The sequence below is a fragment of the Bos taurus genome, chromosome 1, assembly GCF_002263795.3.
Source record: "Bos taurus isolate L1 Dominette 01449 registration number 42190680 breed Hereford chromosome 1, ARS-UCD2.0, whole genome shotgun sequence".
Lineage (NCBI taxonomy): Eukaryota > Metazoa > Chordata > Mammalia > Artiodactyla > Bovidae > Bos > Bos taurus.
The window spans coordinates 84,164,491-84,190,703 of NC_037328.1; the positions used below are offsets into that span (position 1 = coordinate 84,164,491).

The following is a 26,213-nucleotide window of genomic DNA, read 5'->3' on the forward strand; positions in this document are numbered from 1 at the left end:
ACCAACACATAATGTAACAGAACTACAGAATTACTGTAATTTTTGATAAAATACTAATGCAAATATCTTTCATATATATTTTTAATGGTTTTTAAATCAGAGAAATTTCCACTTACCAAAGCAAATTCATCTACATGAATTTTGGTTTTTTCTATTTCTCCACCTATACATTCAGGGAGAATTGATGATTCAGCGCCTTTAACAAATAAAAGCTTCTCACCTAAAAAGAAAAATGAACATTTAAAAAATTGTATTAGATACAATATTCAGTTCAGTTCAGTTCAGTCGCTCAGTCATGTCCGACTCTTGCGATCCCATAAATTGCAGCACGCCAGGCCTCCCTGTCCATTACCTACTCCCGGAGTTCACTCAGACTCACGTCCATCGATTCAGTGATGCCATCCAGCCATCTCATCCTCTGGCATCCCCTTCTCCTCCTGCCCCTAATCCCTCCCAGCATCAGAGTCTTTTCCAATGAGTCAACTCTTCGCATGAGGTGGAGTTTCAGCTTCAGCATCATTCCTTCCAAGAACACCCAGGACTGATCTCCTTTAGAATGGACTGGTTGGATCTCCTTGCAGTCCAAGGGACTCCCAAGAGTCTTCTCCAACACCACAGTTCAAAAGCATCAATTCTTCAGCGCTCAGCCTTCTTCACAGTCCAACTCTCACATCCGTACATGACCACTGGAAAAACCATAGCCTTGACTAGATGGACCTTTGTTGGCAAAGTAATGTCTCTGCTTTTGAATATGCTATCTAGGTTGGTCATAACTTTCCTTCCAAGGAGTAAGCATCTTTGAATTTCATGGCTGCAGTAACCATCTGCAGTGATTTTGGAGCCCAGAAAAATAAAGTCTGACATTGCTTCCACTGTTTCCCCATCTATTTCCCATGAAGTGATGGGACCACATGCCATGATCTTCGTTTTCTGAACGTTGAGCTTTAATCCAACTTTTTCACTCTCCTCTTTCACTTTCATCAAGAGGCTTTTTAGATCCTCTTCACTTTCTGCCATAAGGGTGGTGTCATCTGCATATGTGAGGTTATTGATATTTTTCCCGGCAATCTTGATTCCAGCTTGTGCTTCTTCCAGTCCAGCGTTTCTCATGATGTACTCAGCATATAAGTTAAATAAACAGGGTGACAATATACAGCCTTGACGTACTCCTTTGCCTATTTGGAACCAGTTTGTTGTTCCATGTCCCGTTCTAACTGTTGCTTCCTAACCTGCATACAGGTTTCTCAAGAGGCAGGTCAGGTGGTCTGGTATTCCCATCTCTTTCAGAATTTTCCACAGTTTATAGTGATGCACACAGTCAAAGGCTTTGGCATAGTCAATAAAGCAGAAATAGATGTTTTTCTGGAACTCTCTTGCTTTTTCCACGATCCAGCGGATGTTGGCAATTTGATCTCTGGTTCCTCTGCCTTTTCTAAAACCAGCTTGAACATCAGGAAGTTCACGGTTCACATATTGCTGAAGTCTGGCTTGGAGAATTTTGAGCATTACTTTACTAGTGTGTGAGATGAGTGCAATTGTGTGGTAGTTTGAGCATTCTTTGGCATTGCCTTTCTTTGGGATTGGAATGAAAACTGACCTTTTCCAGTCCTGTGGCCACTGACAAGTCTTCCAAATTTGCTGGCATATTCAGTGCAGCACTTTCACAGCATCATCTTTCAGGATTTGAAATAGCTCAACTGGAATTTCATCAACTCCACTAGCTTTGTTCGTAGTGATGCTTTCTAAGGCCCACTTGACTTCACATTCCAGGGTGTCTGGCTCTAGGTGAATGATCACACCATCGTGATTATCTGGGTCGTGAAGATCTTTTTTGGACAGTTCTTCTGTGTATTCTTGCCACCTTTTCCTAATATCTTCTGCTTCTGTTAGGTCCATACCATTTCTGTCCTTTATGGAGCCCATCTTTGCATGAAATGTTCCCTTAGTATCTCTGATTTTCTTGAAGAGATCCCTAGTCTTTCCCATTCTGTTGTTTTCTGCTATTTCTTTGCACTGATCGCTGAGGAAGGCTTTCTTATCTCTTCTTGCTATTCTTTGGAACTCTGCATTCAGATGCTTATATCTTTCCTTTTCTCCTTTGCTTTTCGCTTCTCTTCTTTTCACAGCTATTTGTAAGGCCTCCTCAGACAGCCATTTTGCTTTTTTGCATTTCTTTTCCATGGGGATGGTCTTGATCCCTGTCTCCTGTACAATGTCATGAACCTCATTCCATAGTTCATCAGGCACTCTCTCTATCAGATCTAGGCCCTTAAATCTATTTCTCACTTCCACTGTATAATCATAAGGGATTTGATGGTCTAGTGGTTTTCACTACTTTCTTCAATTTCAGTCTGAATTTGGTAATAAGGAGTTCATGATCTGAGCCACAGTCAGCTCCTGGTCTTGTTTTTGTTGACTGTATAGAGCTTCTCCATCTGTGTCTTGAAAGAATATAATCAATCTGATTTCAGTGTTGACCATCTGGTGATGTCCATGTGTAGAGTCTTCTCTTGTGCTGTTGGAAGAGGGTGTTTGCTATGACCAGTGCATTTTCTTAGCAAAACTCTATTAGTCTTTGCCCGGCTTCATTCCCTATTCTAAGGCCAAATTTGCCTGTTACTCCAGGTGTTTCTTGACTTCCTACTTTTGCATTCCAGTCCCCTATAATGAAAAGAACATCTTTTTTGGGTGTTAGTTCCAAAAGGTCTTGTAGGTCTTCATAGAACCGTTCAACTTCAGTTTCTTCAGCGTTACTGGTTGGGGCATAGACTTGGGTTACTGTGATACTGAATGGTTTGCCTTGGAAACGAACAGAGATCATTCTGTCGTTTTTGAGATTGCATCCAAGTACTGCATTTTGGACTCTTTTGTTGACCATGATGGCTACTCCATTTCTTCTGAGGGGATTCCTGTCCGCAGTAGTAGATATAATGGTCATCTGAGTTAAATTCACCCATTCCAGTCCATTTCAGTTCGTTGATTCCTAGAATGTCGACATTCACTCTTGCCATCTGCTGTTTGACCACTTCCAATTTGCCTTGATTCATGGACCTGACATTCCAGGTTCCTATGCAATATTGCTCTTTACAGCATTGGACCTTGCTTCTATCACCAGTCACATCCACAACTGGGTATTGGTTTTTGCTTTGGCTCCATCGCTTTATTCTTTCCAGAGTTATTTCTCCACTGATCTCCAGTAGCATATTGGGCACCTACTGACCTGGGGAGTTTCTCTTTCAGTATCCTATCATTTTGCCTTTTCATACTGTTCATGGGGTCCACTGGAGAAGGGAATGGCAAACCACTTCAAATACAATATTAAATAAGTACAAATTCATAAAAGTTTAGATTTGTTACCTGAAGGTGCTTGAACAATTACACTCATTCTTCTACGATCTGGATCAAATTCCAAAATATGAAGCAGCTTGTATCTAAGTGAAAAAAAATAAGAAAGACAAAATCTTTACTTTTTTGAATAATATTAAGTGACTATTAGTCTAGTCAAGGCTATGGTTTTTCCAGTGGTCATGTATGGATGTGAGAGTTGGACTGTGAAGAAAGCTGAGTGCTGAAGAATTGATGCTTTTGAACTGTGGTGTTGGAGAAGACTCTTGAGAGTCCCTTGGACTGCAAGGAGATCCAACCAGTCCATTCAAAGGAGATCAGCCCTGGGATTTCTTTGGAAGGAATGATGCTAAAGCTGAAACTCCAGTACTTTGGCCACCTCATGTGAAGAGTTGACTCATTGGAAAAACTCTGATGCTGGGAGGGATTGGGGGCAGGAGGAGAAGGGGACGACAGAGGATGAGATGGCTGGATGGCATCACTGACTCAATGGACGTGAGTGTGAGTGAACTCCGGGAGATGGTGACAGACAGGGAGGCCTGGCGTGCTGCCATTCATGGGGTCGCAAAGAGTCGGACATGACTGAGCGACTGAACTGAAGTGACTATTTGGAAAGAACCCCCATAAGAGATAAAATGGTTAATTCAGAACAAGAAATTAATCTCAACTATATTTTTTAAGATGATGGATCATGAGTCAATTAACAATACAAGATAGAAAAAGAAGGAACAGACTTTTATTAAGTATTGGATTGGAGAAAAAGTTCATTCAGGTTTTGCCAAAAGATCTCATGGGAAAACCTGAATGACCATTTTGGTCAGTCTAATACTTAACGGAATGCCACATACTTTACATACCTTCTATCATTTAACACCCATGAAAACCAAAGGATGTAGGTCTTATCTCACTTTACAGATGAAGACTATTATACTCAGAAAGGCATATTCATTTGCCTAAGCCAAATAAGCATATGAGTGGCAGAGCAAGGATTGGAATGCATATCTGCCCAGCTTCATGTTTCCTCACTAAAAAGGGTGAGTGATTCTAAACCCTTTTTTCTGACCAAACACATCTGAGAAATATAAGCCCTCACATTAGTAACAGAGGCTCATTATAGCAGTGATTCTAAACCCAGGACAGGACAGCTGCGGGGCGGGGCAGCGGGGGGCACGGGACGGGACAGGGAAGATCTCTCTAGGGAGCTGCAGAAGAATTTGGTGTCTGATGGTCAAGTGTGGAAGTTGATAAAATGAGCTAGACAGGGTCCCAGATAGAAGTGGTCAAAGACTGGGCACTATTTAGTTCAGAAAAGCATAGTTTGGACAAGCAGGGCTGGAGCTGAGATGTGATCAGAACTGATAAAAACCACAAAAGATATATGAATATGATAAGAATGGACTACTTTATCCAACAGTAGAAGTATTGGAAATGATACAACAGTTCCTTAATGTTTGAAAGATAAAAATCATTGGAAAGATAAAGAAATTTTTGTTTAGTGAGTAGAAACATAAAACTCATTACCTTTACATGTAAAAATAAACACATAAGTAAATTCAAGAACCGTTAAGCTAAAGTACAGATGAAAGATTCAGACAATTATATTATTATTGTGATGAGATACAATGTAATACTGACATCATTCTAGAGCAGGCCTTAGTAAACCTTTAAGGTGCCGGATAGCAAATACTTTAGGCTTTGAACATCATATATGATCTCTGTTGCATTTTTGTTTCTGAAAACATTTTAAAAATGCAATTTAGTCTACAGGCTATACAAAAACAAGCTGTAGGCCAGATCTGGCTTCTGGGTCACTTTACCGATTCCTGTTCTATAGTATTCAATACATAGAAAATTACATATAGAAAAAAATTACCGTTCCAGTTTTCCAAGAGTTTTAACTTCCATAATTTCTCCAGAATTACCAACAAACACGATGCCAAATCTAGGAAATAAAAGAAGAAAGAAATATAAGATATAAAGGATGAGAGGTGGACCATAAAGAAGGCAGGCACAGTGCCAAAGAACTGATGCTTTCAAACTGGTGCTAGAGAAGACTCTTCAACAGTCCCTTGGACAGCAAGGAGATCAAACCAGTCAGTCCTAAAGCAAATCAACCTTAAATACTCATTCGAAGGACTGATGCTGAAGCTGAAGCTCCAGTAGTTTGGCTGCCTGATGCAAACAGCTACTCACTGGAAAAGGCCCTGATGCTGGGAAAGATTGAAGGCAGAACAAGAGGGCAACAGAGTATGAGATGGTTGGATGGCATCACTGAGTCAGTGGACATAAACTTGGGCAAACTCTAGGAGATGGTGAGAGACAGAAGGCCTGGCATGCTGCAGTCCATGGGGTTGCAAAGAGTTGGACATGACTGGGCAACTGAACAACATTTCATATTTTACGATATGACTTGAGTAAAAACATTTAAAATATAAGTTTAAGATGTATTAAAGTATTTCCTTTGAGAATATATAGCATTATTTTTAAGAACTTAAAGGATTAGAGTTGGTACAAAACAATACACACACAAGTATTTCTCACAACATATTTCATAGCAATCAGACAGTAGCTAGTGGTGCCTGGACCTACTACAACACTACTTCTGCTGTCAGAGTAAAACTTGCCATCAGAAGACTGAAGCAATGAAAGGACCAGTAGAAGTGCCATTATTTGATAACACTGCTAGCCTATAGTAAATGTGTTAAAATTTATGTAACAAAATTACTTTGGCTTGTTGTTAACTTTGGGTATGGGTATTCCGCGATGGCTCAGCAGGTAAAGAATCTGCCTGCCAATGCAGGAGATGCAGGTTCGGTCCCTGGGTTGGGAAGATCCCTCGGAGGAGGAAATGGCAAACTATTCCAGTATTTTTTCCTGGGAAAGCCCACAGACAGAGGAATCTGGCAGGCTACAGTCTGTAGGGTCACAAAGTCAGACAGGACTGAGCACACATGCGGAATGCAGTAGACTTTTAAAGAGATCTCTTCAAAATACGACTTAATGCAAGCTTGACAACAAAATTAATGACATTTCACATTCTTATGTAGAATATTTTTATGTGCTTTTTTGTCTGAGAATTTAAAAGTATTTTCTTGTATTTTCACACTTTTATTTAAAAGGTATTTTTCTGAAGATTTGAAAATTATACTTAAACTACCTTGCAGCAGCTTCCACGAGAGCCTTTTCATCTGGTGAAGATGCATAGTACTCCAACTGGGCAGGTGCAAAGCTGGACTGCCAGGGACCATCACCAATGCTATCAGTCTGAACACTGCTAATCTGCACAGTGTGACAGAGACTGACTGCTTTAAAGAAGAGATCATGTTCTTTAATCTGCAGAAACATAATTAATATTCACAATAAAAATACCAATACCAAATAACATGTAGGAAACCAGAAACAAAATTCTAAAAAATGCCATTAAATACAGTTTGTAACTTGATAAAGATGTAGAACAAGAGTGCTATAATCTTGAATTGCATAAGTAATAGCTAGCTGGCTGCTTCTGACTCCAAAGAGTTAAGACGTCATGTTTGCTTATGACCCTTTAACATCTGACTATCTTTTCAGTAGACATAACCAAATTGCAAGTAAAGGTAAAAACTATTTTGTGGCAGAACTGAGATGGAAAAGGTATTAAATAAATTTAAGCTCTGTTCCTTAACAAAGTCTTATTTACTTCAAGGCAGAAGCGCGTTCCTTAACTTAGTCTCATTTAAACACCTAGAGAACTAAAGTAGATACATAATAAGTGACAATTTAAGTTTGCTTATGACTATAAATTCTCAATGCTGAACCAAAGTATAAACATTTCAAATGTGTATTTCTTGCCCCACTAACATTTAAAACATTTTCTCCTACAACCCACCAACTACAAAGAATTACTATTTCAAATGAAATTCCTATTTATTAACTTAAAAATTGCTTACTAGTTCAGTTCCATTTTCAGGACTGGTTCTAAAGGAGGAACCGGCTGCAAGATGGGATAAATTGTTAACATGGGATAAACTAGTAAGATAAGATAAGTTTCCTTCTGAAGAGTCTGGTGTTGGTCCTTCAGATACAAGTCTACCATTGATTTCTTGGTATTTTGTACCATTAATTGAACATTCCCGAAACTGCATCTCGTTTTCTGTCAGTGTACCAGTTTTGTCTGTAAACACATACTCCACCTAGAGATAGAAAAGAAAACAAACTTTTCTGTTCAGGGTCTTATATTAGACAAAAAAAAAAAAAAAAGCTGCCCTCTGTCTCCTGATGTTGTTTACCTATTAACATTGATATACTCATGTTGAGAGTACAAATAATTAATGATGCAGGGTAACACAAAACATTTAAAATTTATAGACTTTTCTAAGTCTGTGGCATCTTTAGAGTTACGTTCATCTATAGAGGGGACTGATAGTTTTTGTTTAATCAACAGCAGAAATAGTTCCTGGTCAGGGAACTATATTCCACATGCCGCAACTGAAAGATCTTATCTTGAATGCCCCCACATGCTAAAACCAAGACCCATCAGCCAAATAAATAAATTCAAATAACACACAAAAACCAGCTGCAATACTTCTGATGGCCACTTCTACAAGTATACTTTAGGTCTTTTTCATAAAGTGCCGTATTTATTGTAGTACTTATTTATTGTATTTACCATATTTATTGTATTTCTTAATAATTTAGCAAGTACTGTTGTCATTAGGTTCCTCCCTTTTCATTTTAAATGTATTACTGACAAAGTTTATGTTATACCCCAATCCCATTTTCCCATAAACCCTGTGGTTTTTAGTAAGTAATTTTACACAGCACAGTGATTTTTAGTAATGGATATGTCACATTACAGCAGAACTGATGAACTAAGATCCTGCAAACCACAGGGCACAGCCAAACAAACACACTGTTCTGATATACTATAATATTAGAAATTTAAAATATTATCATAGAAATAAACCAAAAGATAGGTGGAAAGATAAAAGTGCATGACTTCTCCCAGAAACCGTATTATAAAAACACGGAAATGAAAATTCAAAGAGAATTAGGAAATTAGGATAAATGGTCTGACACCCAAATTAATAAATTTCAGAAATAAAATTCCACAAAACAGAAACAGACTTGTTACTAAAGAAATAAGGAAAATTCCTCGAAGTGAAGGACATGTTTCTAGATTAAGAGGACTTGGAGTTCTTTGCCCAAAGGGAGTAAAAAAAGACACCAAGGTGTATCATCATAAAATTTCAGATTCATTGCACAAAGAGAAGATTGTAAACATTAACGTTTCCAGAAACAAAACAACAGATCACATAGAAAAACTGAGACTCAGAATAGGATTGGATTTCTCATAGAAACACTGGAAGCCAGGAAAAAAATGGAGAACTGCTTTTGAAAATATTGAGGAAAAATAATTCCCAACCTAAATTATTAATCAAGTGTAAGAAGGGAATAAAGATATTTTTAGACATGCAAAAACTCAAAATATATCCATCTTATGCATCCTTTCCGAAGAAGTTATTAGAAGATGTGGTCCACCAAAATAAGAGAATAAGCAACAGGTGGGAAGACATGGGAAGCAGAGGGCAGGAAATTTAAAACAGATGGGAGACAAGGGAAGTTCTAGGGTGATGGAAAAGGAAGTCCAGGGTGACAGCTGAGAAGCTGGTCCAGAAAGAAGTCCAAATTGAAGCAGAAAAATGAAAGGCTTCAAAAGAGAAAGCGAGCAACAGAATAAAAAAGAGAAAGGAAATCCTAGATTACCTGCTGTGTTTGCATATGTGAGAGATGGTTCATACACTCATCAGATTTGTTTGTGGTAAATGAAAATTAAGAGAATGGAAAAATAGAACAATTAAGTCTAACAAAACCAAAATACATAGGAAAAATGTAATTATAGTACTACACAGCACACAGAGAGAACTAGGAGTTAATAAACTATAACAAAACAGTTCTAATAATGTCAGTAAGTGAATATTTATTAAATCCCAAATTGTGATTTAACAATATTGGGGAGCTATGGAGAGGCAAAGTGGGTATATATCTGGAGATGTGTGTAGAAGGAATAGTGTAAGGGTTATATCTTTATATTTCATAGTAAATAATGTTGCAACTTTAAAAATCCAGAAAGAATACCATATAAAAATACAATGCTAAATAATGAAGAACAGTTTAAGATTTCAAAATGGGAAACAAGAAACAAGGTGTGGAGCAAAGAAAGTGGGGCTGTTTTTTAGTATAAGTTTTGTAATATTTAGTTTTATTAGTTTTTGTACATTTATTGTTTTGATAAAAATAACAAATTAGAAAAACAAAAGGATCATTTTTACCTGTCCAAGTTCTTCATTCAGATCAGAAGTATTGACTTGAGCTTTCTCATCTGATTCTTCATGATAGAGATCAAGATCCCAGCCAATAAAAAATGATCCAAGAAATTTTTGCAGTTCCACTGTCACGTACAATGAAATTGGAATGATGAAATTGTAGAGTACCAAAAAAGCAAGGAAGTCTGAAATAAATTTCAGAATCTGTGGGAAAAAAATGATTTTTGGTAAGAAAAAATATGAGAATTTCTTTATCATCACTGAAGAAAATAATCGGTTTCACATTTAAATAGACTATTAACTATATTCTGAAACAGAATAGCCTCATGAATTGAAATTCATTTATTGAATTGTCCTTTCAACACATTTATTGTTCTTTAGAATCTTAAAGAGAAAGGAAAAAAGATTAAAACCAAATTACTTAATTTGTTACTTTCTGTGCCTATGCGCAAGCCTGTGCCCAGCTGCTCAGTCAGGTCTGACTCTGCAACACCATGGACTGTAGCCCGCCAAACTCCACTGTCCCTGTAATTTTCTAGACAAGAATGGGTTGCCATTCTTGTCAGTCAGGGGATCTTCCTGACCCAGGGATTGAACCCACGTATCCTGCATCACAGGCAGAGATTCTTAACCACTGAGCCACTGGGGAAGCCCAGTGAATTACTCTGATAGAAATGAAAATTAATTAATTTACTCTTTAGTTATAATCTATAATATACAGTAAATGGAATGAAAATTTCAATATCTAGTACTGAAGTGGAATGCCAATACAGATAATCTAAATTTCTGTGATCTTCTTTAACCATTCAAATTATGTCATAGGGAATATAATTGCTTATGTCCTAAAATGTAAAAAGCATACCAGTACAAACATGTTGGCTACTCTTCACATGCAATATCCTTTGATATCCTTCAACAATAATACTTTTAGGGGATGACACTGATAACTCCTATCAGAAGTCACTACAAAGCATTAAAAGATATAAAATTTCCAAAGAATAAAATTTTCTTTATAACAGAGTCAAGAACATCATAAAATACCTTACTACTATTTCTTTGATGTTCTGTTTTTTGGTTATACCAAGGTTCATCCCATTTTTCTTCAGCTTGCCATGTATATTTCAAGATAGTACTGATGATGGCTTCAGAAATAAGGATTATTAGATAAATTATCAAAAATGTATTCATTGACCTGAAATGAAAAAAAGAGAATATAAAATGTATCAATAACATGTTACTATACTCATTTGTTTGGAAATTATTATTGATATTAAATAAGACACTAAATATATAAGATATTATGATAGCTATCTAAATGACACAATTTATGACCATTCAATTAAATCTATTTACTAGAAATAAAAGAACAGATACATACGATTACAAACATATTTACTATAGTTAAGCTACTGTTCAAAATGCTTATAGTAAATGACAGTTTTGGCCAGTTATTTTACTGTAAATAATTATCAAAAGATTTTCTACATTTTCAGGACCTATCTTACTTTATGTGCAAACATAACTAATATTTGTATAGCACTGATATTTTATAGAACTTCTGTCACAACCACTAACTTGTCTTATGTTAAACAAAAAACAACCTTGTCTAATATTTATAAAAACCTGTGAGGAAGAGATTGCATCCTTTTTAAAGATGGTGACCAAAACTAAAAAATCGTTCTGTAGATTTCCCAAAATCATACAAGTCATGAATTGACTTTAAAATCCCTCTTCTTTTCACTGGGCAAGCTTAATATTTTATCTCTAAAGTCCTTCATCAACATTCTGTTCTTTTCAGCACATGGATTTTATATGGATTTTGTTAGGTGTACACCTAGGTACTTCTTTGGGAGTGGTGACTGCAAATGGTATAATTTAAATTTCAATTTCTGTCACTGGTGTTTCTTTTTCAATATCATTATTTAGTGCTGTGACAGTTAATTTTGTGTGTTGATTTGACCAGGCTAACCAGAGAGCTGGTAAAACATTGTTTCTGGATGTGTTTGTGAGGGTGTCTCTGGAAGAGATAGTTAGTTCAATAGACTTAGTAAAGACATACGCCCTCACCAATATAGCAACTAGTCGCTCAGTCATGTCTGACTTTTTGCAAGCCCATAGACTGTAGTCTGCCAGGCTCCTCTGTCCATGTCCATGGAATTCTCCAGGCAAAAATACTGGAGTGGGTAACCATTCCCTTCTCCAGGGTATCTTCCTGACCTAGTGATCGAACATGGGTCTCCTGCACTGCAGGCAGACTCTTTACTGTCTGAGCCACCAGGAAAGCCCCAAAATAGGCAGGCATCATCCAATTCATTGAGGGCTCAAATGGAACAACAACAACAATAAGAAAAGGCGAAGGAAGGAGAAATTCTGTCTCTTCTTGATTAGGGACCTCAGAGCTGCTGGTTCTTAGGACTTTGGATTTGGGCTAAATTATGCCACCAAGTTTCCTGGGTCTCTATCTTGCATTTGGCCGACTGAGACTTCACGGGCTCCACAACCACGTGAACCAATTCCTATAATAAATCTCCCCTTATATGTAACTTAGGTATAAACTACTGGCTTAGTTTCTCTAGAGAATCCTAATACAAGTACTATACATTTTCTTCTCAGCACTGCTATAGCTACATTCTACAAAATGTGATTGTTGTATTTGTATTAATTTCTAGGTATTTACAAATTTTTTCTTTGAAATTTCCTATTTGACCCACAGATTACTTATAAGTGCTTCAGCTGCTCCTTATCTGCCAATACTTGGAACCTTCAGTTTCCATTTTTACCACTTCAATAAGTGCGTCTTGGTATCTCTTTGTAGTTCTACTTTGTATCTCTTGTGACTAATGATATACACTTTTTCATGTGCCTGTTGGCCACATGTATATTCTCCTTTGTGAAGTATCTGTTCATATCTTACCTATTTTTTTCACTGGGCTGTTTTTATTATAAACATATAGAAGTTTTTAATATATCATTATATATTCTGAATACAAGTTCTTTGTAAGATAGATCTTGTGAATATCTTCTCCCAGTTTGTGGCTTATTTGTTCATTTCCTTAATTGTGTAGTCTGATGAAAAGTTTTTAACTTTGAGGAAGTCCAGTTTATCAATTTTTCCTTTTATTTATGCTATTTGTGTCCTAAAAAGTACTTAGTTATCTCCAGGTTGTGAAGATATCTTCCAAAGTTTTCTTCTAAAAGTTTCATAGTTTTAGCTTTTATGTTTAGATCTATGATCCATCCTAAAAATTTTTTTGGTGTACAGTGTAAGGCAGGAGTTGAAGTTTATTATTTTTTTTCCCATTTGAATATCCAATTGTTGTTACATCATTTGTTGAAAAGACTTTTTCCTCACTGAATTCACTTAATGCTTTAGTTGAAAATCACTATTTCTCAACTCTCTATATTTTAACCTACTGAACTATCTTTTCATGCTAAAATCATACAAAATTTACTGTAGCTTTATACTGTCTTGAAATGAGGCAATGCAAATCTTTTTAAGTTTTCTCTCTTCTACCACTTCTTTTCCCTTTGATCCCTCGATCTAGGTATGCTGCTGCTGCTAAGTCACTTCAGTTGTGTCCGATCTGGGTACAGATTTACCTATTTTAATATTTGCAAAGAAGCAACTTTTGGCTCTTAATTTTGTCTATTGCTTGTTTTTTATTCTGTTGTTTAAAGCCTACATTTTAAATATTTCTTCTCTTTATTTTCAGATCGGGTTTAATTGCTTCTTTTTATCCAGTCATTTGGGTAGAATTTATGTGCCTGTTTTGGAGTTCATTCCCTTAAATGATTTTTGCCTTTTTAGCTGCTCCTTCAGCTTTGAACTTTGTCCTCTAACGTCTATACACGATAAAGCTCAGGCTCTCTCATAGCCTGTGCAGCAGCACAGTAAGTAAAAAGGGCCCTCAGGTAAAAAGCTGCACTCCCCCTTGTTGCTGCTGTCATTTTTCAGGAGTAGACTCCTTGCCAGTTTCTGTTTTTGATCACTTTCCAATGCTTTCAAATACTTGTTTATTAATATTCTGTCCAGATTTTATAATTCTTTTCTGTAGGAGGTTTAGTCCGCTCAAGTGGTTCCATTATTATTCAACAGTTTTTATTTTAAAATCATTATTTTAGCATCTACAATATGCCAAATATTGTGCAAAATGCTACATGTATACATAAATGTTAGAAAGCATCCATTCCTCTTTGACATTGATCTTAATATTTGGAGGGGTGGTTTCCTGGTGGTCCTCAGTAGTTAGGACTCTGAGCTTTCAGTGTTGTGAGCCCAGGTTCGATCCCTGGTTGGAGAACTAATATTCCACATGCTGTATGGCATGGCCAAAATATATACATATACCTATTGCATCTCCTCAAAATATATACATATATATATATATATTTGCAGGCAAGGGACACAAAAGCAAAAAGGGACTATATCAAACTAAAAAGCTTTTGCACAGTGAAGGAAACTATCAATAAAACAAAAAAGCAGCCCACCCAATGAGAGAAAACTCTACAAATAATATATCTGACAAGAGGTTAATATCCAAAATATATAAAAATTCACACAACCTAACATCAGAAAAACAATCAGATTAAAAAACTGGCAAAAGATCTAATTGGACATTTTCCCAAATGATCAGGGAAATGCAAATCAAAACCACGAGATACACCTCATATCTGTCCGAATGACTATCATCAAAAATACAATGAATGACAAGTACTGGTAAGGATGTGGAAAAAAGGGAACTCTAATACACCAATTAGAAAACAGTGAGAGACTTAATTTTGGGGGGCTCCAAAATCACTGAAGATGGTGGCTGCAGCCATGAAATTAAAAGACACTTGCTCCTTGGAAGAAAAGCTATGACCAACCTAGACAGCATGTTAAAAAGCAGACATTACTTTGCCAACAAAGGTCCATCTAGTCAAAGCTATGGTTTCCAGCAGTCATGTATGGATGTGAGAGTTGGACTGTAAAAAAAGCTGAGTGCCAAAGAATTGATGCTTTTGAACTGTGGTGTTGGAGAAGACTCTTGAGAGTCCCCTGGACTGCAAGGAGATCCAACCAGTCCATCGTAAAGGAAATCAGTCCAGAATATTCATTGTAAGGACTGATGCGGAAACTCCAATACTTTGGCCACCTGATAAGAACTGACTCACTGGAAAAGACCCTGATGCTGGGAAAGACTGAAGACAGGAGGAGAAGGGGATGACGGAGGATGAGATGGTTGGATGGCATCACTGATTCGATGGACATGAGTTTGAGTAAGCTCCGGGAGTTGGTGATGGACAGGGAAGCCTGGCGTGCTACAGTCCATGGCGTTGCAAAGAGTCGGACACGACTGAGCAACTGAACTGAACTGAATACACGAATGGTGAGACTGTAAATTGGTGCAGCCACTATGGAAAACAATATGGAGCTTCCTCAAAAAAGGTAAAAACAGAACTGCCATATGGTCCAGCAACTTCACTTTTGTGTATTTACTCAAAGAAAACAAAAGCACTAGTTTGAAAAGATATACGCACCCAATGTTCACTGTAGCATTATCTACAATAGCCAAGATATGGAAGCAACCTCAGTGTCCACCAATAGACGAATGGATAAAAAAGATGTGGTATATATACACACAGTGGAATATTACTCAGCCATAAAAAAATGAAATATTGCCATCAGTGACACGGATGAATCTAAAGTGTATTATACTAAGTCAGACAGAGAAAGACAAATATCATATGATCTTACTTTTATGTGGAATCTAAAAAAACAAAATGAAAACAGACTCATAGATATAAATAGGTGGTTGGCCTGACAGGATTGGGGGAATGGGTAAAATTGGTGAAAGGGATTAAGAAGTACAAACCTTTGGTTATAAAATAAATGATATGAGGATGTAATATCTGTATAAGGGATATGGTCAATAATATTGCAATAACTTTGTATGGGGACAGACGATTACTAGTCTCATTGTATCATTTCATAATTGATACAAATGTCAAATCACCACATACTACACCTGAAACTAATATTATTCATCAACTGTATGTCAATAAATCAGAATTGAATAAAAATGAGAAACTCTCCCTATCCTCAAGGATACCATCTTTTGTTGACTTTAAACATATACCACGTATTTTATACATATATAATATCCATATCAACAGTCCTATTTATGTGTAAATAAAATAGTTTTCTTACTTTTCTACTGCAGATCGTTTTTGCGATTTGCTCTTGTAATTTAATGCCATCTTAGTTTCCATTCCAGTATATACAGCAACACCTGAAAAACAAAACAGACTTAAACTAATCTTCCACCATGTTTCACAAAAGGAATGTACTCACTAGCATGAAAGCAACTTAAAAAATGTATCAACTGACAGTTGTTAGAATTCGGCTTTCAAGTCCTGGAGGTTTTTGGGAAACTCCAGTCATTCAGCCTGCTGATTGAGAAAGCCATATAGATTCTGTTCCTGAATGATAACTGAGACATTTGAATGAAAGCGGTATTACTTGAGTTGGAACTGATGGGGCAAAGAATTTGGAAAGATAAAGATAGCAGAGAATGCCATTACAGATACAGCAAATAGTGCACTAACTATAAGGCAAAGACAGAAATGGAAAAGCACTTTCTATTAGGTTCCAACAATGGATTGGGGTCAGTTTGAAAGGCCTTGAATGCCAGGATCTGGAGTCTAGACATAATCTCATAAGCAATGGAAAGATAATATGGTCATCTGTCACAGTAAATGAAGTAAATACAAGGAAACTGCTATTCTAAAAACATGTGCCTATGAGAAAGACTCTGAGATGAGAGAGAACGACAGTAATAATGGGACTAAAACTGGGAAGAGCAGTCTTGAAATTAGGTAAGAGCAGTCTCATTAAAAAAAAAACAACAAAAAAACTTTGGAGTTAGAGCTTTGTTTGAATGCTAGCTCTGCCACTTAGTTCTGCAACCTTGAGCAAGTTATTTAATCTTTCCGAGTCTCAATTTCTCCATCTTTAAATGGGAAAAAATAACCTCATTAAAACTGTTGCAAGGTTGTGTGACAAATTAGCAAAATACCTAGAAACAGAAAGACGATCAATAGATGTTTATGCCTATTCCTAAGCAGTATGATGTGAGGAACAATATTCATCATGCTCTCTTCCTAAAGATCTGTGCTGGAATTTTCACTATTAGAATTATTCCTTAAAGGCAGAGATTACAACTCAAATGATAAAGGGCACCAAAACTATAGAAATGTGAGAAATCAGACAGAATGGTACAACACAGAGAGGCGGTGCTTAGGAAAACAGCAGCAAATTCATCTAAAGGAATACACATATTTATGTGTAAATAAATATGTGTAAATAAATTTAAATTCATCTAAATTTCCTAAAGTTTAAGACTGTGAAAGGTATTACTGCTAGAGAGGTGTTAAAATACAGCATTATATGAGAGAGCCTAAAAGTCCTGGAGGTTTCTTTGGACTTTTTAAACCATAAAACTTTATTATGGTTTCCTTTTTTAAATTGTGGCAGAATACACGTAACGTACAATTTACCATTTTAATTCAGAGGTACTTAGTTACATTCACAATGTTGTGCAACCATCCTCACTAAGAATATTTAACGCCCCCCTCCTCCCAAAAAAATCCCTGAACCCATTAGGCAATCATTTCCCATTCCCCTACCCAGCTCCTGGGAACCACTAATCTAGTTTCTATTTCTATGAATTTACTTATTTTGGGCTTTTAATATAAATGGAATCATACAACATGTGGCCTTTTCTGTTTGATTTCACTCAGTATAATGTTTTCAAAGTTTATGTTGCAGCATTTATCAGTACTGCATTTCATAGAGGGGAATAATATTCCATTAGTTGGACAGCCTACATTTGTTTATCCACTCATTAGTCGATAGACATTTGGGCAGTTCCTACCCTTTGAGCTATTGTAAACAGTGCTGCTATGAACATTCTCATACAAGCCTTTGAGCACCTGTCTTCAGTTCTTTAAGGTATATATCTAGAAGTAGAATTGCCAGGTGATATGTTTATAATTCTATGTTTAACTTATTGAGGAACTGCCAAACTATTTTCCACAGCAGCTGGAACATTCTACTCCTACCAGCAATGTATGAGAGTTCCAATCTCTCCATATTTTGGTCACACTCATTACTCTCCTTTTTAAAAAATTATGGATTTCTTTATCAGAGAGCCTAACACTGAGAGATAAGATATAGTACAGTTAAAAGAAAACAAAAGAATGAGAAAGAAGAGCTCAAAAGCTAATGGCCATTCCTTAAAGGTGAGGAGCTAGTTGACAGCTAAAGGTTATCATTAACTTCACAATTTACCTAGAGTTGAGTCAGAGCATAGTGAATTGAGATCTCCAATGCAAGAACACTATTTATTTATCCTTTTAATCCAGTCAGTGTATGTAAAAACAGCATCTGATACACAGTCACAGATCATTAAGAATTTGCTGAAGGAATAAATGAGCTAGCAGTTTTAACAATCCAATCTAACTATAATGGAATAATACAAGTGGTTTATTGTACCATGGTGCCAGATTATATAGTTCCCAACACCATTAATACAAATGCCAGAATTATCTTCTTAGCACGAAGTATTCACAAAGAAAATATAACAGCAAGGTTCCAATCTATTATTCAAAAGTCAGAATTAAGAAAAAATATAACACAAAATTATATTAACACAATCTTTGAAAGAAAATTATCACAGACAAATTATCTAACCAAAATAACACAAATGCTGTGCTTTCAAAAATACTTCATATAAAGCATCAAAACAAATCTATTATTAAAATTTTTCAATATATACAAACCAAAAATTTCTTTTGTGTTTTTTAATCTGGCTCCACGAAGCAAGAGACTCTCTGGCCCCAGAGGTCTAGGGGGAAAAATAACCAAAAGCATTAAATTTATTAAAAATTCAAGTAAAATTTAAATGGCATCTTTAGCAGACAGAAGGGACTCAAAGCTATACTTACAACAATGCTTTCTCATAAAACCAAAATCTCAGCTAGTATAAAGCTGTCTAGGTCAATCATGATGTTAGTTACTGTAACAACAAATATCTGCTTTAGCATTTCAGTCATTTTAAGGTCAATGACTCAGAAATAAGATTATGCCTGTAGATATCATCAGAAAGCCACTACTTTTAGAAGTTTAGACATAAAACAAAATTAAGTGATGTTAAGTGGTAACTTAAAAATGTTTTACAGAAGATGAAATTTTAAAATTTTGACCAAAATCAATAAACAGTTTTCAAAGGGAAAATACAAAATTAAAATGCAATGTAAACAGGTTGCGTGAAGAAAAAAAGCAATGTAAACACAAATTGTATTATGATTTGTGTATTACTGCATGTTTTCTGCACAATTAAAATTATACTAGGTTACAAATGATAGCATAGTAAGTGAGTTAGTATTTTTTTTAGGCAAGATGAACACTGCAACTTGACTACTTGCATTGCATACTTCTTGAAGCATGGGGTTCTTCTTGCTGTATGAATTTCTCTCCATAATGGAGATATAAAACGAGAAGAAATAACTAGAAAGGAAAATTGTATTTTCTTAGTGATAGCAAATGATAACTCTGTTATGGATGGACTAAAAAGCTTTAATTTTGTTGATATTCCTTATCATAAGGCTTTTCTGAAATATACATACAAGGTTATCTGAATTAAACAAAATCTGAACCAATTCTGAAGAGGTCTATAAACCCAAACACTAAAAAAAAATCCAATGAATATAGGGGTCCGGTGTTTGGCTATGTATAACAAGTATGGTTTTATTAGATCATATATTTGGAACACAATGAATGGATATTCCAAAATCAATTATTCAGGAGACTTATTACAGTTCTTTTTCATTTGGTTCCAACAATGAATAGAAAAACTTTGAGCTCAAGTTGGCATATAAAATTAGGATATAATGGTAGAAAGCCTCAAATTAAAAAATTCATTAGTTCACTCTGGTTGCTTCAGCAAAGAACAAGGCTCCCTTAAAAAACAAACAAAAAAAACAAAACATTCTCCTTGCTAACATAATTGCTCTTTTCCTTTACCAGCCACAATATCTTAATGCGAGTCATACTATGTATCCACACAAGCATTCCATTATGTCACTATAGAAATCAAAATAAAACCCAGTCACTGTTGTTCAGCAGGGGTCCCTAAATTTACAAAGACCTTGTCACAGAGTTCACTGAACGTGCCCCTATGTTAACTTATATTAAAAATGTGAATTCATCCTAATGCATATTTTTGGTGGCTTGTCTTGAGGATTTTATTAAAACAAATTCTCAGTTCTTTATATTAGTATCTTATTTTATGCAGCCAGTATAAACTGAACATCTCCAGAAAATAGGTGGAATGCTAATGAGACGTTCAAGGGTTGATTCCAAGATTTATTCTAAATTCAGCTTTGTGGTCATGCGTAACAATGTAATCTCACCCTATCATAAAATCTTTGAAATGACAAGAAGTTTTTCATGTAGGTACCAGAAATTAACCTGAATATTGAGGGAAAACAAACCAAAACAACCAAGCAACCAAACAGAAGAGTAAAGAAGTTCTAGATTGCCCAGTACTCTAGTTTGTGAGGAATGATTTTGAAGTGAAGACCTAATTTTCCTAAACGGGGAGGAAACAATTCCCTCCCCGAAACAATTTTCACTTAAAAGTGATTGGATAATGCAAATTTATTCTTACCTTACAATTTCTTCCATTTGTTGAGTTATTGTCATTCGTCCCATGAATCTATCAAAGAATTCATCATGTTACAAAAAAACGAATATTACATTTATGACATCAATAGGTGGAAAATTTCAAGAAAGTTTTGGTACTATTCTTATACATGAAACAAAACCAGTCTTTTGCATGTATGAATGATCCAATATTCATACTAGAAATTACAAAGGTAAATCAGTCACTAAGCTTTAAAAAATTAGTATTGTTAGATTCTCAGGGAGTGATCAGTGGTGCTGTTTTCCCTCTCATGCTCTTCTGCTTCATCCCGTTCCATCTGTGGAGGAGCAGTGTAAAGCCTTCCCCCACCATGCAGTGTGCTCCCTGCCATCCCCTGCATGATTTTCCTGGGCTTTGCAGATGATGTACAAATATGTGCTGGTGCCATAAGCTGTTGTTGCTGCCCACAGCTGTCTCACTAGCTCGCATGGTTTATTTCACCCACTTTTGCCATCAAAATTGTAGCAGGAATTAATGGCCTAGAGGCTGGCCAGTTGCTAGTCATTTCTGCTTCCATCATTGTCTTCAACCTCCTAGTGGAGCTGGAAGGCGATTACTGGGACGATTATGTCTTTTCCTTTAACTTTATGCCTTTTTTCCTACCGTCATGGGGCTGCTCTACCATAACGAGTAGCAGAGAGCCTCTGGCTAGTGACAGTGCACCAGAATGAGAATGACGACAGTGCCTCCATGGAGTGTGACAACATGACCCTCATCCACTTGCTACTTAAAGTCTTTGGGCCCATGAGTGAGAGAAACCTCACCCTGCTTCTGCTGCTGCTACAGGTCATGGGTGATGCTGTCACCTTCTCCATTCTGACCAGCTGTCCAACTCCTTCGTGTCAAGAGTCCCCTGATCCACTGAGCTTTGATTCACAGCTTCCAGGGTTTCTAACTCTGGCTTGACCCCTTCTGGACCAGGACTGCTTCCCAGCCCAGGCCTCTCCTATCCTTCATTCTCCAACAGATTGTGACCTCAGTATCTCGTTCCCCTTGTGACTACTGACATTCTGGGCCTTTCTTGCCCTCTAAAAACTACTGCTTGGACTCTGCCTATGGCTTCCTTGAATTTGCCACTCTCCTTCTCCGTTCTGTTTTGCAGCCTCCTAAGGCAGAATACTGTAATTTTTATGCAATTATCCACAACTCTGACACTCAAAGAGTATGTTGGGCCTGGGAATAGAACCCTGGTTGGGGATAGGCATACAAGTTCAAAGATGACTTGACATTTGGCTATAAATCATGTATTCTGATTAAGAGCAGACCTGGGGGGTCAGGTGCTCCCAGTGGTGACAATAAAATGTTGTATTTCTTATTTTAAAAAGCTTTTTTAAACTTTTTCCCCATTTTTCAAATAAGGCAAAACCACTCAAAGCATTACACATTTGACCTCATTATTAATCTTATGCTTTCTTAATGCTGCATCATTTTCTAGTTTTCAACAATCTTTTTATAATTCATCCTTTTCTGAGACTTAGAAATAACAGCAATATAGAACTCAAAGCACTGAATTCTTCACAGTTAAATCTATCTTATAATTTAAATGCACAGAACTTCCAATTTTTATAGTTAAGTGGAAAATTCCACATTGTTTTTGTTTTTGATGAAAATGTAACGTTTTTATACCACACAGAGAAAATTCCATTATAAATATATGGATCCAGAACAAAGATATGTAAGAGATCTGAAAAAGCCAATGACTAATGATTACATCTTAAGCCAACAAATGCAGAGAATGACAAAAAGCTGAGGTCAATTTTTACAATGTGGTTGTGATTTTTACTCTTACCCGTTTTTGAGTAAAAATGAGTAGTTTTCTCATGGAAGTTTTTAATAATGAAAGTTGTTTCCATTTCATAGATGGCAATAATTAGCATATAGCTCACTGAAAGATGACTTACAGTGTTAAAATGAGTTAGTTCCTAACAAACACAAAGACATGGCCCTTCATGGAGCACACATATACATATGCCTGAGTGCATATATATACACACACACCATTAAATTATTTTCTTCTAAGGAAATAACTTTATTTCCCTCATAGCTACTATTGTTATAATGTTTACTGCTATTGTTATAAAGCCAGTTCACACCAAAGTAGAAGATAATAAGGAGAAACATGTGAATAAAAGCACAGCTTTTAATACTTCAGCTTAGAATTCTGCCAAATTCTGCTTTTAGCTTTGCCCGCATTTAATTGATTTCCCGCCTTGCTCCCCCCAATGATGTTTTCAAACAGCTATTTCATTGCATGTTTATGACTGTAAAAAATGAGATCTGTAAACAGACTTAAGATGAATATGGTGACTATCACATCATACCTGTACAAGTCCGCTTCTGGTTGCTGACATTCTACCACAGCTATAAGAGTGTCCAAATTGGCAACTGTTTGTAATACTGCTGTTTCTGGAACTGCCACATGTGTCTGAAAAAAAGAAAAGTTAAAGCCCATAGTTTTGAGATCTAAATGGGACCTTAGACATCATTTATTTCAAATCTCTTTTACAAATGAAATCATAGCATTCTGTACTTGAGATCACTAAGCTAGATGGCAGATGAGAAGAGAAAGAAGAATGTAAAGTAACAAGCAGTGAAACGAGCTACTGTGACTATCGGTCTACAAAGGGCATTTGCATACAAGGAAATTAAGTCTGTAAGTGTGTTAATAGTCATCACTGCTCAAAGTTTACTGCAAATACATTTAATAGGTAGAAAAAAGTGAATCAAGTAAAATCTTTGATTGTACTTTGAAAATTGAGAAAAATTTAAATGTGCCCACTATTTAAAAAAGCACCAGTATATTAAAAGATTATAGTTTCTCCAAAGCACTTTTTACTTTTCTTAACTTGCTTAAACCATGTGAGGCTAACCTTGAAGTAAAATGTATACTTTCATGAAGTAATTAATAGTAATTTAAAACATTTCTCCTTTATCAGGTCAAACTTTATTACCTTAACCAAAGGAAAATATCACTATAATCCAGAGATGTTTTGTTCACTAAGAGCTACACTCAAACATACACATGTACAAACCTTCAGGTTAGTTTCTCCATCCAAACTAGCAGTTGTAACGTGACAAGAACCATCAAGTCGATCTGAGGACAGAAGCACCAAATCTGCAGGGAAAATTTCATTTTTGGCTACTCGAACAATATCACCCACCTATGAAGAATTTGGGGGAAAAGTGAATATACAGATTTTAAAAGGCAGGACTTATTTTTATTGCGTTCTAAACAAGTGGTCTACTGTAATATTTTAATGTAGGAAAGCAGACTTTAACTAAAATATAATCAGATTAGAATTTTTCCTTTTAATATATAATTGATTTCTATTATTTATTAAATGCATACCCGAATGTTTTTTGATCTAGTTGTTACAAGGCCACCACTTCGAACAACATAAACAGGAGCTCCATTTACTTCATTATCTGAGATATGTCTTAGCCAATCTTCATAACCCTGTAAGCATCAAAAGAATAAAAAAAGCCCCTCTTAGTATAATTAGAAGATGTGTGTGTGTGTGTGTTGGTTGCTCAGTTGTGTAATTAGAAGATGTGTGTGTGTGTGTTGGTCGCTCAGTTGTGTCCGACTTGCCCGCCAGGTGTCTCTGTCCATGGAATTCTCCAGGCAAGAATACTTGAGTGGATTGCCATTCCCTTCCCCAGAGATACTTTTTATCAAATGAGAAAGGGAAACATAATTTCCCCCAAACATTTCATTCATTAGAACCATGTTAGACTACTTTGGCATTCATTACTACTAGAAACACTCTCTTTACTTGGTTTTCATCACACACATGTTCCTGGTTTTCACAGTACCTCTTCAGTTACTTCTTCTCAGTTTACTATGGGAGGCTCCTTCTATATCATCTTAACGGGCCCTTTTTTCACCCTTCTCTTACTTCCTACTACCAGATTTCTTCATCCCTGTGTCTTCAAAAAATTCTGAAATTTCTATTTCCAGCCTGTATTTCCAGACTCTAATAAACTTAAATATCCAAATGCATTCTTAATATTTCCACTTTGATGTCTCATAAATAACATTAAACATTTCAAAACTAAACTGATGATGTTATCCTTAAAATCTGCTGCATTTCCAATGTCTCCCATCTTGACAAATGACTCACTTTGGAAAGAGACATGTTGTAAGTTATTATTATTATATTAAACTCACTCCTTTGGCAGATATATTATAAACTCACCAACATATTTTCAACTTAGTTACAGCATCATATTCCAACTAAATCCACTCTTTATTTGACTAAATTTATACTGGGAAACCAAGGAAAGAAGTATTTCAACATTTAACACTTTCTTAAAAATATTCAAGAGGTTCATTCACTCATCTATTCATCTATCAAATATTTATTTCATGTCAAATATGTGCATAACCTTGTTCTGGTCACTGGTAACAAACTGATAATATAAAACAAAGTATCTGCCCTCAGAGAACTAAACATTCAAATGAAGGTGACAGACAACCTAAAACAAGCATTTATTCAACAGAATAGGTAGTGAATGAGAAATGATATAAGCAAAAAGACCAGAGTAGTGAATGAGACAGTGACACAGGTCAGGAAACGTTTAAGGTGTCCAAGAGGAAATAGTTGTATTTGCAAGCACAAACTGTTTTATGTGTGTGTCTGGAGTTCAGAGCATAGTTGCAGGATACATGTAAATTTAGACCCACTAGACTTGATGAAATCACCAAAGAAGAAATTATATATAAAAAAGAAGTCCAAGGGACAAATATTTGTTACTTTGATGCAATAAATGACATCTAAAAAACCAAATGAATATGTAATTGTATTAAGTGATCTGGATGCTTACTGACTTACACAAATCCTAGTCTCCAACAGTGGAGAAGGCAATGGCACCCCACTCCAGTACTCTTGCCTGGAAAATCCCATGGACGGAGGAGCCTGGAAGGCTGCAGTCCATGGGGTCGCTAAGAGTCGGACATGACTGAGCGACTTAACTTTCACTTTTCACCTTCATGCATTGGAGAAGGAAATGGCAACCCACTCCAGTGTTCTTGCCTGGAGAATCCCAGGGACGGGGGGAGCCTGGTAGGCTGCCATCTCTGGGGTCGCACAGAGTCAGACACGACTGAAGTGACTTAGCAGCAGCAGCAGTCTCCAACAGACCAGTGAATAAAGGGAAATCAAACTTACAGCTGCTGCTGCTGCTGCTAAGTCGCTTCAGTCGTGTCCAACTCTGTGCGACCCCACAGACAGCAGCCCACCAGGCTCCAGCATCCCTGGGATTCTCCAGGCAAGAACACTGGAGTGGGTTGCCATTTCCTTCTCCAATGCGTGAAGGTGAAAAGTGAAAGCGAAGTCGCTCAGTCTTGTCAGACTCTTCGAGACCCCATGGACCACAGCCTACCAGGCTTCTCCATCCATGGGATTCTCCAGGCAAGAGTACTGGAGTGGGGTGCCATTGCCTTCTCCAGTAGCGTGCTATTCAGACACACTAGATTAACTGTTAATTTATAGACTTCCATTACCTTTATCAAATAAGTAATAAATAAACTACATCTCAGAATTATAAAATGTTTGCCAATTTTGTTTCTATGTCAATTTAAACCTTATCCTTAAATCTTACAAAATGAAAACATCAAACTGGCACATGGAAATTCAAATTAACTCTTTCAAGAGGAAGGGAGCAGATATTTTGAGAAGTGGTAACTATATAAACATGACGTTTCTAGGGATTTTTTAAATTTCTTGTCATGTTTATCCAATAATACTGTTTTTCTACACCTAGATTTTAATATCAAATCAGATCTAGTTGAAGCTATTCCCTTAGAGTACAA

The 26,213-nt window shown here is 36.3% G+C and overlaps 1 protein-coding gene across 5 annotated transcripts in view; it reads right to left on the bottom strand.

Moving 5' to 3' along the window:
• Positions 1–26,213, bottom strand: part of ATP11B (ATPase phospholipid transporting 11B (putative)) — a 121,607-nt gene that overhangs the window by 59,496 nt on the left and 35,898 nt on the right. For all 5 annotated transcript variants that reach the window (XM_002684898.7, XM_024995395.2, XM_059888420.1 and 2 more), the window contains 13 exons: positions 23,748–23,855; positions 23,431–23,559; positions 22,720–22,823; positions 20,363–20,410; positions 18,474–18,538; positions 15,841–15,922; positions 10,692–10,842; positions 9,657–9,854; positions 7,275–7,517; positions 6,503–6,678; positions 5,219–5,287; positions 3,358–3,431; positions 117–220 (listed from right to left, as the gene is read on the bottom strand). In XM_002684898.7, the coding sequence (XP_002684944.2) occupies positions 117–220; positions 3,358–3,431; positions 5,219–5,287; positions 6,503–6,678; positions 7,275–7,517; positions 9,657–9,854; positions 10,692–10,842; positions 15,841–15,922; positions 18,474–18,538; positions 20,363–20,410; positions 22,720–22,823; positions 23,431–23,559; positions 23,748–23,855 (1,551 nt within the window). The remainder of the gene's footprint in view (positions 1–116; positions 221–3,357; positions 3,432–5,218; positions 5,288–6,502; positions 6,679–7,274; positions 7,518–9,656; positions 9,855–10,691; positions 10,843–15,840; positions 15,923–18,473; positions 18,539–20,362; positions 20,411–22,719; positions 22,824–23,430; positions 23,560–23,747; positions 23,856–26,213) is intronic.